General features: G+C 45.8%; 1 protein-coding gene across 2 annotated transcripts in view; it reads left to right on the forward strand.

The window, feature by feature from the left end:
• The first annotated feature begins 769 nt into the window (after nt 1-769).
• kremen1 (kringle containing transmembrane protein 1) overlaps nt 770-14,214 on the forward strand; it is a 190,552-nt gene continuing 177,107 nt past the window's right edge. Inside the window, exon 1 of one of the 2 annotated variants that reach the window (XM_078227651.1) lies at nt 770-929. In XM_078227651.1, the coding sequence (XP_078083777.1) occupies nt 854-929 (76 nt within the window). In that variant the 5' untranslated portion in view covers nt 770-853. Of the gene's footprint in view, nt 930-7,092; nt 7,349-14,214 lie in introns of those variants that run through there. The other variant, XM_078227650.1, reaches the window with a different exon arrangement.

Genomic DNA, 14,214 nt, shown 5'->3' on the forward strand with positions numbered 1-14,214 from the left:
GTCACTGTCTGTGTGGAGTTTGCACATTCTCCCCGTGTCTGCATGGGTTTCCTCTGGGTGCTCCAGTTTCCTCCCACAGTTTGAAAGATGTGCTGGTTAGGTACATTGGCCATGCTAAATTCTCCCTCAGTGTACCCGAACAGGTGCCGGAGTGTGGCGACTGGGGGATTTTCACAATAACTTCATTGCAGTGTTAATGTAAGCCTACTTGTAACACTAATAAATAAACTTAAAAGTCAACGTGAATTCATTCACATTCACCTAACACATATTGGGTAGGATTTTATGGCCTCGCTAGTCCCAAAACCATAAAATCTTGCCTGAAGTCACTGAACCTTTCTATGGTCCGCCCCTCACCTGCTCCGATTCCCGTGGTGGGCAGGATGGTAAAATTCCAGCCATTGAGTTTTAATGTTTCTTTTGTTCTTGTTGAAACGAAGGATAAGCTGGCTGGAAAGCTAAAGTTTTTTTGTTGATAGTCCAGCTTTAAACAAAGGGATGTGTGAATTCCCTGGATGGCTGTGAATGTCCATATTCAATTAGGTATTTGCTTGAGGCTCAGAACTGTCTGGAGCTCAGAAACTAAAAGGTCACATGATTTGCTGTGGCCATTTTAATTTGTTCTAAATATTTAAAGTATTGACTGATTTGTATACTAGAACATGACACAGGCATATCACCCAAATATAGTGCTGCACAGTCACTAACATTCTGTTCTTTCTCTTGCAGGACAAGTGGGCCCATGGTCGTTGGAGCAGAGCAGAATTGGTAAGGGACAAGGAGACCTGCATCTACTGAGCTCCACAGAAGAGATGGCAGACTACATCATGGGGATGGTTGCAATCCAGAGAACATGGAGGATGACGATATGTCCTTGCGTTATGCAACTTCTCAGCTCCCAGTGAACCTTCATCCGGCTTTCTGGCATGGTGAGCAAGCTGTAGATGGCATGACCATGATGGACCTCTTGCTTCCCACCCAACTCCCTTTCCGTGCTGATTTTCAGACATGTAGGAACTGTTATCTGCCCTCCCTCCGAAGGAAAAGGGAGAGAGCAACAGTGCATTATTGATGAAGAGGCCCCGTCATGTAAGACTCATAGCCACCAGCTCAGCTATTGGAACAGCACATATTTCGGAGGTGTGTATGGGGCTGGGATCAGCAGGGCATGAGTGGGCTGCAGCTGTGTCGGTTTGGGGGTGGGGGTGGATGAGGGAATGCTTCATTTGCCAGCTCACTGGAAGCAGTGGTGACACTCAGATCTTGCTTGACTTTCCCTCTCTCCTCCTCCCTGTGGTGCTGTAGACTTAGGGGCACTGCCAGTGTTGCCTTCATACACATTGCAATCTTTGTGTAGACAGGTCATGTACTTCCCAGACATCCCTGAGCAACACTGCCTGGCAAATCCAGGGACTCACCACACACCTCTAAAAACACTGCCGAGTACTTCCAGGCACCTAGCAACCAAAACGGTTTGTCAAAATTACTCTACCTCCAATGTGGGTGCCTGACCCTTTTAAAAAAAACGTGTGCAGGACCCAATGCACAGCACAAGTCTTGTTGTTTCCAGAGTGATCTATGAAGGCAGTGCCAGGCCCTGGGGAGCCCAAAGTTGGTATCCTGGCATCACTTCAACTAAATGGGATAGGTGTCTCCTCGAAGCCTTTGGCTCACATTGGGGCTACCCCGTCGAGTGCCTTTCTCTTCACAGAATGCCATCTTTGCCATGCAGGCTGTGCAGGAAAGGGCTGGTAGTGGAGGAGACCACCCCCCACCACAAAATGAATTCAAGACCTCGGCCGCTACGCAGTGAATGTTGCTGCCCTTGGTGTCTTGGTAAGGCTTCTTGAATCCGCTTAGTTGAAGAGACACACTTGTCTAATTCACACAGGCCCTGCATGCCCTGTAGATGGCACTGGCTTGAAATGGCTCGCTCATTACTGTATGCTGCCCACTAAAAACCTTTCAGCATTTTGAACGGTACTTGCTGCTTATTTGGCAGTGACCATAAAATTGGGGTTACGACCAATCCTCGAAAAAAGGGACAAGAGCAAACGCAGCAAGTAAGGAGGAGTTAACTGACTGAGTAAATAGAACAAAGAACAACAAAGAACAAAGAAAAGTACAGCGCCCTTCGGCCCTCCAAGCCCATGCCAATCATGATGCCCTAACTAAACTACAAAAAAACGACCTTCTGTCCTTATTCGGTCCGTATCCCTCTATTCCCTCCCTATTCATGTGCTCATCCAGATCCCTCTTAAATGTTGCTAATGTGTCTTCTTCCACCACTTTCTCAGCACGTTCCAAGTACCCAGAAGTATCTTTATTAGACACTGCAGAATGAAAAGATACATGCAAGTGATACTGCATGAAGAACAAGCTGCTTTTAGACCAGAATGACGCAAGTTAGATCAACAGCCTGCAATGAGACAGATTTGGGAGAAATTTATAGAACACAACATCTATTGTTACAACAACCTCATATATTTTAAGCAGGCATTTGACAGCGAATGGTGAGAAGGGATATGGCATGTCTTGAGGATGGAAGGTGTTACTGAGAAAGTGTCAGACTGATAGCAAACCTCGGTGACGAGTCCCCGAGCATCATTAGAGAGCACAGGAAACTGACAGAGTGGCTTAAATCAACAGTTAGAGTGAGACAAGAATGCAGACTGTCACCTGATTCCTTTAACTTTGTACTGGGAATCTCGCACTAAATGATATTGCTGGAGGAACCTCCTTAAGGAGCAAGATTTTTAACACTCTCAGATCGGCTAATGACACTGACCTTACAGCAAGTTCAAATACAGATTCAGAGGAGAACAACGTGGAGAGTGGGAAATTTAGATTACAGATTGAGGAGGAAGCAAGTCATGTGTTGCAGGGAAGCATGGGGGAAAGTTGGGGTGCCCACATTACAGGGGAGAGGAGGCAGTTAAACAGATGGAAACGTTTGTATTTTCCCGTGTGGGTTACTGTAGGAGAATGAGAGTGGTGAAGAAGATATGAAAAAAAAAGAGTCCTGAACTTGTACCTGCCACTTTTGGGCGATTGAGCAGGATGTCGAAGCAGAATGTGGATATTTAGGGAAAGCAAATGATGGTTATCTCCGTATTATAACACGGATCTGGGTGATGAAACATAGGAAAAGTTGACAGACAAAAGAGACTAAAAGTGGAGATGAGTTGCTGAGAGAAATGCTGGGTGTATTCGAGATGCAAAGGATCAAGAGAGGGAGGCGATGGCCTTGTGGTATTATCGCTAGACTATTAATCCAGAAACTCGGGACCCAGGTTCGAATCCCGCCACAGCAAATGGTGGAATTTGAATTCAAGAAAAAATATCTGGAATTAAGAATTTATTGATGACCATGAAACCATTGTCAATTGTCGGAAAAACCCATCTGGTTCACTAATGTCCTTTAGGGAAGGAAATCTGCCATCCTTACCTGGACTGGCCTACATGTGACTCCAGAGCCACAGCAATGTGGTTGACTCTCAACTGCCCTCGGGCAACTAGGGATGGGCAATAAATGCTGGCCAGCCAGCGACACCCATGTCCCACGAATGAATAAAAATAAGAATAATAGAATAAGAACATGGTTTATACAGAAGGTCTAAGAAAGGTGAGTGCTGGGTTTGAGTAGGCTTTGAAGAATGGACACAGCTGGAACAGCTTTCCCATGACAGAGGTGTGTGGATCAGGAACATGAGGAGAGGCTGCACAGACAATGTGTTAGCAGTGACTTGTCACAGGAAAGGATGTTTGAAGTGGCCAGGCTAGTTCACCAACAGCAGTGGAATGGATTAATTGTCACTGCTGAGCTGATGTGCAGGAACTTGGACCTAGTTGGTGTGGGAGAAACCAGGTAACTTTTCAAGGGGAGAAAAGAACTGCAGATTGCCCCTTGTGTTGGGACTCTTCATGTAATACTAGGCAACCCAGAAATCCTGAACTGTGGAGTATTCCTGACTCCGATGTAGACTCCTACTGGACTAAGGGTAGGGGAGCTAGAGGCTCCATGCTGTAATTGGCAGTTTCAGGGACTGTTGCACAATAACTCCCGACAGGCCTTTGCCCAGTTTGTTTCCACACAGAGCAATCACAGATAATGGATAGAATTTAATGCCCACCCCTCGAGGTGAATTTGGAGGTGGCGGGCATTTAATCAGGCACAGAAGTGCTGGGTGGGGCGCCTTTTTGGGGTTGGCTCTGATTAGGTTTGGGCCAGGAAGGATTGTGGACGGCCTCCCTGCCCCAATGCAATTTGAGGCCATTAAGGGGATAATTAATATCCACATAAGGATAGATATTAATTATCCCCTTAATGGATAAGGGGATCCATTGCCATTTATCCAGCAGCAGAGGGGGAGACCCACCATGAGGGAAGCATGAAAAGCAAACCTTTACCACATATGCACGTGGGCTGTCAGGTGTCAGGCACCCAAGTGTCTGATAGAGGACTCGGCATCAGCGAGGGCGTCCTGCTGAGAGATACCCCCTTTCCCTTTCTTCTGACCACCACCTCCCCCGCCCCCGTCATTCCCCAGCCAGTGACTCCCTCCTCACAACCCCTATCTCTCATAGGAACATAGGAATTAGGAGCAGAAGTAGGCAATTCAGCCCTTCGAGCCTGCTCCACCATGCAATCAGATCATGGCTGATCTTTCCCTGGTCTCAAATCCACCTCCTTACCTGTTCCTCATATCCCTTTAACCCTTTTTTAAAATCAGAAGTATATCTATCTCCTTAGTCATAGATAGAGGTTTACAGCATGGAAACAGGCCCTTTGGCCCAACTTGTCCATGCTGCCCAGTTTTTAACCACTAAGCTAGTTCCAATTGCCCACATTTGACCCATTTCCCTCTATTCCTATCTTACCCACGTAATTGTTTAAATGGTTTTTAAAAGACAAAATTGTACTCGCCTCTTTTACTACCTTTGTCAGCTTGTTCCAGACACTCACCACCCTGTATGTGAAAAAATTGCCCCTCTATACCCTTTTGTATCTCTCCCCTCTTAAACCTATGCCCTCTAGTTTTAGACTCCCCTATCTTTGAGAAAAGATGTTGACTATCTACCTTATCTATGCCTCTCATTATTTTATAGACCTCTATAAGATCACACCTAAGTCTCCTATGCTCCAGGGAAAAAAGTCCTTCTTGAAACCATTTAATGATGCAGACTCCACCGCGCTATGGGGCAGCGAGTTCCACACCACCCTCTGTGAGAAGTAGTTCCTCCTCATCTCAGTTTTCAATCTACAGCCTCGCAACTTATACCTGTGACCTCTTGTCCTAGATTGCCCCACAAGGGGGAAACATTTGGTCTATATTTACTTTTGGTATTTTAGATACCTCGATCAGATCCCCTCTCATCCTTCTAAACTCCAGCGAGTATAATCTCTCACTCACCTGGGTCCCTCACTGATCCATGAGTGCATTATCATTAGCTGAGGGATGGAGTCCTTCTGGGAACCTCAGGGAAGGCCCACCACTGATCAGTTGAGTGTCTGACCTGCACTTAACACAGTGGGTCTTCCGCAAAGGAGGTTACACGGGGCTCTTGCTGGCGCTTCAGCTGACAGGTGAGACCCCGTCACCTGGATAAATTCCACCTAATGCCTCTTTAAGGGGGAAACACTGGAAAAGTCACATTAATTACACTCTGCACTACTGTACAGTATACAAATAAATTTTTTTTTGCTGCATCAGCTGAGACTCAGTTGGCGGTACTTCTGCTCCTGAATAGGTTCAAATCCCACACCAGACACTTGAGCACAAAATCTAGGCTGACACTCCAGGGTAGTGCGGAGGGAGTGCTGCATTGCTGGGAGGTGTGATCTTTCAGGCAAGAGTCACCATAAACCTGTGTGCCCTCTCAGATGAACATAACATGAAGTTATTTCAAAGAGGTTTACTGGACAAAAGGCATCCTTCAACAGCAACTTAAACAAAAGGTGACCAAGTCACTTACTAAATTGGGTGGCACGATGGCACAGTGGTTAGCCTAACAGCGCCAGGGACCCGGGTTCGATTCCTGGCTTGGGTCAGTGTCTGTGTCAGCACGTTCTCCCCATGTCTGCATGGTTTTCCTCTGGGTGCTCTTGTTTCCTCTTACTGTCCAAAGATGTGCGGGTTGGTCGTGCTAAATTGCCCCTTAGTGTCACTGGGATTAGCGGGATACAGTAAGAAATCTCACACCAGGTTCAAGTCCAACAGGTTTGTTTGGAATCACGAGCTTTCAGAGCGCTGCTCCTTCATCAGGTGAGTGCTATCTTCTTGGAGATCCTCTCCACTTTGAGTTTGATGAGCGGCGCTCCGAAAACTCGTGATTCCAAATAAACCTGTTGGACTTTAAACTGGTGTTGTGAGACTTCTTATTGTGCCCACCTCTGTCCAAGGCTGGCATCTGCACCTCATTAACAGGGTAAACACGTGGAGTTGCGGGGAAAGGACCTGGGGTGGCATTGTTGGCGGTGTAGGCTCGATGGGCTGAATGCCCGCCTCTTGCACTGTGGGGATTCTGTGGCTGGAATTTTACCTGCAGACCCGCCCCAATTCTGCGGGTGGGCGTGGCTCGGAGAACGGCATTCTCCATTGGCCTCGGGCGGGATTGTACGAACCTTGGGCGGGCGTGCCAGTAAAATTCCGCCCTACATTGCTACAATCTACATTGCTATTTGTGGGATCTTGCTGTGTGCAATCTGCCACATTCCCACACTTTAGAAATGTGCTTCATTGAATTGGACGTGAAAGACACTAATATAAATGCAACTCTAAAGCTAACCCCATGGTTATAGTATCACTTTACACGGGGGAATGACAGTAACAGTTCTGGAATTCGACAAGTTCCCTCGATTTTTTTTTTCAAGTGAGGCAAACGATGGAAAACACATTTGAAGGAGCAGTCATTGTACATGGAGCCCTCCAGCTTGTTGGCAGGTGCGGACACAGCCCCACAGTTTGGTGTTGCTTGCGGCTAACAGTCTTTCTGAAGCAGGTTTGAAAGGCAGGCTTCCTGTCACATGCTCGCAGTAATAGGATCCCTCTCTCTCTCTGTGTGTCTCACTCCCACCCACTCCTCAGGCTCTTTCTGAGATACTGCTGTAGTTAGAGATCAGAGGGCTGGGAGGCGGCACTAACCAACTAACCTGAGTTCCCAGCTTTGGAGTTACCGACTTGCCACCTGCTCTCGCTCTAAGTCAGCCTCTGTCCCTGGCTGCTCCCTGTCTGTCTGACTCTGTGTGTGTGTGTCGGCTCAGAGATGGGTTGCTGGTTAGAGGCGCTCGTTCTGTGCGTGGGACTCGGATGTCTGGTCACCCTCGGATGGGCAGAGTTGAACACCGGTGAGTCATTGGACTTGGTCTGTCTGCACTTTTAGTCCCGGTGGAGAATTGGGGAGAGGAGGTTGGAGTTTGGGATGGGGAGTTTAAACAGTGTCTGTCTGTGTGCTGACAGTTAGCTCTCGATATATTTGCCTACACCCCCGCCCCAGCTCTCACTCAGACCCGGCGTTATGTATCCCACTGAGAACCCCGCAAGCGTGTACAAACCTGGAGAGGCGAGCACTCTGAATCCATCACTGTCAGTCTGGATTCACAGCTCGACAATCTTCTGTGATCTTTGGCGTGTATCTACATGCGGAGCGTCGGGCAAATAGTTACATCTCCAGATAGATAAATAGCTGGGTAGATGTATCAAGAAATGCATTGACAAATAATGGGGCAAACGTCTAGATGGTGGTGGGGGTGCAGGCAAATATATCGAGAGCTAGGTGGGTTGTTAGAGAAATAGTTCTAGAAATAGATCAATTATATAGACAAATATATAAATATGTTGCTGAACAGTTAGACACGTCGATTGGCAAATAGCAGCTACACACAGAAGTGGATTATTAAGTATGTGATGGGTTTGAGAAGCAATTAATGTCTCCAAAGATGTGCGGTTAGGTGGATTGGCTAAATTGACCCTGAGTGCGAGGGGGGTTAGCGAGGGTAAATGTGTGGGGTAATGGGGATAGGGTCTGGGTGGGATTGTTGTCGGTGCAGACTCGAAGGGCTGAATGGTCTCCTTCTGCACTGTCGGGATTCTTATGGTATATTCCGAGTAAATGCCTAGATTGGCACGTAGCTGGGCGCACAGAGAGGATTGATATTGAATGGACAATGCTGACACACGGTTAGCTTGCTGAGTACATATCATAGAATCCCTCCAGTACAGAAGGAGGGACTTGATAGCCCATTTCCAACAATATATCCTTATATATCGTTAGAAATGGGCTATCAAGTCTGACAACCTGTCAGTATTGTGTATCTGTGAGACAGGGAGAGGGGGTCAGAGTAAGATGTACCCATTCTGAACCCTCTGTCGATGCCTCACTCCTATCTGATAATCATGGGTCCAGTTCTATTTATGTCTGGGAATCACTGAGATAAAAAGGATCGGAAAGATGTCATTACAGATTTCGCTGCTTGATTTTTTTTCACTCTCTATCCACTCTGGGAAGCTTCCCCGATGCGATTCTAGTCGAATTCCATTTCAACCGAATGAGACTTTAGTGATGTGTCGAGCCTCTGTGTAGTTCTGGGCGGCTTTATGCTGGAGTTAAACATGCTTTAAGTCGCTTTTTTGGGGTTTAGTTTAAAGCGCAAAAGGAGGGAGGCGGTTAAAGATCTTCTACTGAAATAGTGCGTGTCAGGCTTTAATAAGGTTCTGGGAATCCAATTTTCTCTTAATTAAAGCCTCTTGCGTTTCTCAAAAGTTAAATCTGGAGCCCCTCCACCCCACCAAGCTTGAGTCTCATTAAGGAAAACGGATTTCTTGTTTTTGTCGCTAATTGTGGCGCTTGCCCTTAATTAAGTAACCGCTTTCTATCGATCTGGCCAGCCTGCCAGTGCTCTGAATGCCACCATCTGTGGGTACACATGTACATGGCGTACAAATCTGCTCCCTGATGCCCTGCTTTCTGACCACAGGCTCTGATAGTCTTTGTTCATGAGAGTAAGCAAGGCTGTGTATCAAAGCGACTCAGAACTTCATTAACCAAACCTCCAAACTCCCCAAACACACACCCAGCCGTACAACGCTAAAGTAGTTTAAATCTTCCGTGTAAATAGCAGGAACACTTGAACACGACGCAATTTTTTTTGGATAATGGGGAAACGCGGGTTAAAGAGTGGAACTGGCAGCTCAAAGGGCCAGTATAGGTACGATGGGCCGATGGGTCTCCTGTGCTAGAAGATTCATGGATACCACACTATTTCTTTTAAAGAAATAAGTTGTTTCAGCGGGTGGATGCAGTGACCTGAGTTTAGGCTTCCAGGTTCTGCTACCTCCCCAGTCAGTGTGAACCCCAGTCCTTCCAGTAAGCCTGAGGGAGAGTTAAAGGATGATGGATGTGGAGTTTGGATATCTGTTCCAGAGCACCCTCTGGTAATGCCTGGCTGCACAGACCCGGGCTTGGAAAGGATTCAGCTCCGCGATGATGCCTCCCGCAGTCAAATTGCCGATCGATACTTAGTTTTCCAGACCGGAGCAGCGTGCACTCGGATTGGCCATCCACACACAACTGCAACCTGTGGATTCCGCAGTTTGGGATTAAGAACGGCGGGGACATAAAACAGCAAATTGCTGCTGTGCAGAGCTGAGGGTTAGATTGCAGATGTCGATTTGTTTTTAAAAATTGTAAGTTGACAATGGGGATTCGGCTATAGAAGTATCAATGTTATAAAAAGTCACTTGGGGCACAGGAGTCCATTCAGCCCATCCGTCTCCCCGTAGAGCAATCCAGTCCCACTCCCGCTCCATCTCCTTAGTCCTGCATTTTCATTTCCCCCAAGTGCCCATCCAATTTCCTTTCTGAAATCATTGTCTCCCCTTCCGTCAGCCTCATGGGCTGAGAGTTCCAGATCATCACTGCCTTAAAAAAATCCCTCTGACATTCCTCCTCAATTTATCACTTGTGTCCCCTAGTCCTTGTCCAGTCAGCCAGTAGAAACGCTTTACTGATGCCTCCTTTAAGGGCATTGCCCTGTCTGTTCTTTGCACATGGGGAGAATGTGCAAACTTAACACAGATAGTCACCCCAGGCTGGAATCGAACCCAGGTCCCTGGCGCAGTGAACCACTGTGCCACCGTGCTGTGCAGTTGAGGCTTTTTTAGTTATGAGATTAGGTTGGAATGGCTATGGTTGTTCTCCTTGGAGCAACGGAGATTGAAGGGAGAAAAAACAGAAAATGCTGGAAAATCTCAGCAGGTCTGACAGCATCTGTGGAGAGAGGATAAAGGCAATGTTTCGAGTCCGGATGACCCTTCGACAGAGATTGAGGGGAGATTTGGTAGAAGTGTTCAAGATTATAACAGGCCTGGATAAGATAGCCATGGGAAAAGAGTGTTCCTACTAGCTGACAGTACAAGACACAGGGTTATGGTTCCAAAGCCACATTTATGTGGCTGATTCTCACCTACCCTGGGAAGTGGCAGGGCTAGCCACACTTTTATTAGGTCAGTGTCAATGGTCAAAGCCACACCAATACCTGCTCAGAGCAACAAGAGATGGATAATAAACACCCGACCTTTGAGCAATGTCCCCTCCCAAGAATATTCTTTAATATAAACAGTGTCTTTCTTCTGTGCAGCTGGCTTCTGTTCTGACAGCCAAGGCTGGCATTAAAACCAGAATCAATGCTGAGTAAAAGCACCTCATCAAACAGAGAGAGAGAGAGAGAGAACGAAAACGAACAGACACCTGGAGAGATTGCAAGGCAGTAATCTAATCCTGTAACTTCAGTTCATGATTATAAACTGTTCAAGCTTTGCTCGTGAAATCTGTCATGTCAGTGTACCCTTCAATTAGCTTAGTGTCTTGTAATCCTTCCCAGATAGCCATTATTTTCTACATACTGCGCACATAAATAAAAAGGAATGAATTATTGTTCATTTAACCCTCTCTTCTTATCAGTGACCCTATTCAAATCCTGGTTCCGTGCCATACTAATCTTATTAAGTATCTTTAGTTCCTGCCATCTCCTATAAACCCACACAACAACATTTGGGCTCAGTGGGACTGGAAGGAATCATTAACCACATGAAATACAAGCAAGACATAAGCTTCAATTATTAAAAAGGCAGCAATATTTGAAATTATATGGTGATAGTGCCCTGTCATCAGCAATGTTTGAAAGCAACTGTTGTTACATTGGCAATTATGCCAGCCATTTGTTGCATATCCCACAAGAAACAGTGAGAGGTTTTGACCAATGATGTTGCTAAGAGAGGAATGTTCACTCGGGCACCAGGGGAAGTGTCATGGGATCTTTAATATTCATTTGAATAGGCAAACTGTACCTAGTTTAACATCTCAATAGGGTGGCATGGTGGCGCAGTGGTTAGCACTGCTGCCTCACAGCCTCGGGACCTGGGTTCAACTCCAGCCTTGGGTGACTGTGTGGAGTCTGCACGTTCTCCCCGTGTCCGGGAGCTCCGATTTCCTCCCACAGTCCAAAGATGTGCAGGTTAGGTTGATTGGCCATGCTAAATTGCCCCTTTGTGTCAGGGGGATTAACTAGGGTAATCTCTCTTCATATGAGACCTGCCTTCCCTGTGGGGTTATGCCTAGTTGGGATTGTTGTCAGTGCAGGCTTGATGGGCTGAATGGCCTCCTTCTGCAGTGTAGGGATTCTATGATCTCATTCAGAGAACACCATCGCTCACAATACAAAAGCTCCTGCAGCACAGCGTTTGATGTCACCCTAGATTATGCCCTATGTTTCCTATGAGCTGAAACACTGGTTGTGGAGCTCAAACTCACAATCTTCTGAACAAAATTGGAGCAGTGGTGGCAACAGAAATAAATTCATAGTAATAAGGTTTAGGAGGATGTTTAAGGTTGATAAAAACACTTCAAACACTCCCAGCCATCTGTTACTCTCTATATAAGACATAAGTACTTGCCATATGACATGCTAACATGAAAATCATGATGTTTGCCTACGTCCCCTTTTGTAATATTATTTTGTTGAGGAGTCAGTAACTTAGTCAAAGTTCGTTCTTTCCCTGCTGGGTCTTGGGTTCAAATCCAGACCAGCCAGGGAGAATAAAAGTTTTCCTTTTCAGCCAGCTGGATATGAAATGAGTTGGGGTGTCAGGCCATGTGTGTGCAGGCTCACAGCAAAATGGTAACCCTAGGTTAGCCTGAATATTCACCCACATAGAAACATAGAAATTAGAAGCAGGAGGAGGCCATTTGGCCCTTTGAGCCTGCTCCGCCATTCATTTTGATAATGGATGATCATCAAGTCCAATATCCTGATTTCCCCCCCTTCCCACCCATATTCCTTGAGCCCTTTAGCTCCAAGAACTATATCTAATTTCTTCTTGAAATCAGACAACATTTTGACCTCAACTTTCTGTGGTAGTGAATTCCACACATTCACCACTCTCTGCGTGAAGAAATTTCTCTTCACCTCAGTCCTGAAAGGTTTACCCCTTATCCTCAAACTGTGACCCCTAGTTCTGGACTCCCCCACCATTGGGAACATTCTTTCTGAATCTACCCTGTCTAACCCTGTTAGAATTTTATAAGGTTCTATGAGATCCTCACTCTTCTAAACTCCAGTGAATATAATCCTAACTGACTTAATCTCTCTTCATCTGAGACCTGCCTTCCCAGGAATCAGCCTGGTAAACCTTCGCTGCACTCCCTCTATAGCAAGGACATCCTTCATCAGATAGGGACACCAAAACTGCGCACAATACTTCAGATGTGGCCTCACCAATGCCCTATACAATTGCAGTAAAACATCTCTTTTCCTATACTCAAATCCTCTCACTATGAAGGCCAATATACCATTTGCCTTCTTTCTTGTCTGCTGTGCCTGCGCATTTACTTTCAGTGACTGATGCATGAGGACACCAAGCTCTCGGTGAGTATCCAGCACTCTAATTTACACCCATTCAAATAATAATCTGCCTTCCTATTATTGCTACTGAAATGGATAACCTCACATTTATCCACATTATACTGCATCTGCCATGCATATGCCCACTCACTCAGCCTGTTCAAATCACACTGAAGCATCTCTGCATCCTCCTCACAGCTCACCCTCCCCATCCAACTTTGTATCATCTGCAAATTTGGAGATAATATATTTGGTTCCCTCTTCCAAATCATTGATAATGTGAGCAGTTGGGGTCCTAGCCCAGATATCTGCAGAACCCCACTAGTATGAAAGCAAATTACTGCGGATGCTGGAATCTGAAACCAAAAATGGAAATGCTGGAACAAAGGGTCATCTGGACTTGAAACGTCAATTCTTTTCTCTCCTTACAGATGTTGCCAGACCTGCTGAGATTTTCCAGCATTTTCTTTCTTGCCCCCACTAGTATGACTTGTGATGTAGTGTCATGGGCATTTGATGTCACTCCTGCCTGAAGGAAAATCCTTGTTAGTTTTGTTCCAAATTTCACCAGCTCAGGACTAATTAAAAAAATAGAGTTAATGAACTGATTCATGTCTTGGATAAACAATAGGCTGAGACGTTTCTGGCCTAATGAAGAGCGGTAGATTTGTAAATGGCAAGGTAAAATTACTTCCTCTTCAAGCAATTTACAGCTTGGGTATTTTTTTTATCAAGCACAAAAATTGACAATATTGAATAATGACAGTCTCGCTCATTGCAAGAAAATAGGTGAGAGTGGGTTGGCTGACTCTATAAATTCCAAGTAAAATGGGTGCCTAATCCTCTCTTTATACACTGCAGGTGGAATAGGTTTCTGATCCTTCATCCATTCTAAACCCCATGTGAAATGGGTGCTCAGTCCCCTCCAAAACCCATTGTACATCCCTCAGGAAACAGGCGCTTGATCCTCCATCATAGTTAGTGACACCTGTCCTCTGAATTTTCCTGGGCTTTATAAATAGGGGAGCAAAGTACAAAAGCAAAGATGTTCTGATAAACTTGGATAAAACTGCTTTGGCCTCAACTGGACTAATTACATCCAGTTTTGGCCACCATGCTTGAGGAAGAATGTGAAGGCTTTAGCTTTAGACTCCAGCTTAACACTGTTTTAATGATGGTCTCTGCAATATTGTGGCACTCCCTCAGTATTGTCTGAAGTGCTGAATTGTGTGGTCAAGTACTAAAATCAAACCTGATTCTACAATTCTAGGGTGGCATGGTGGCACAGTGGTTAACATCGCTGTCTCACAGCA

Source organism: Mustelus asterias, chromosome 13 (genome assembly GCF_964213995.1).
Source record: "Mustelus asterias chromosome 13, sMusAst1.hap1.1, whole genome shotgun sequence".
Classification (NCBI taxonomy): domain Eukaryota; kingdom Metazoa; phylum Chordata; class Chondrichthyes; order Carcharhiniformes; family Triakidae; genus Mustelus; species Mustelus asterias.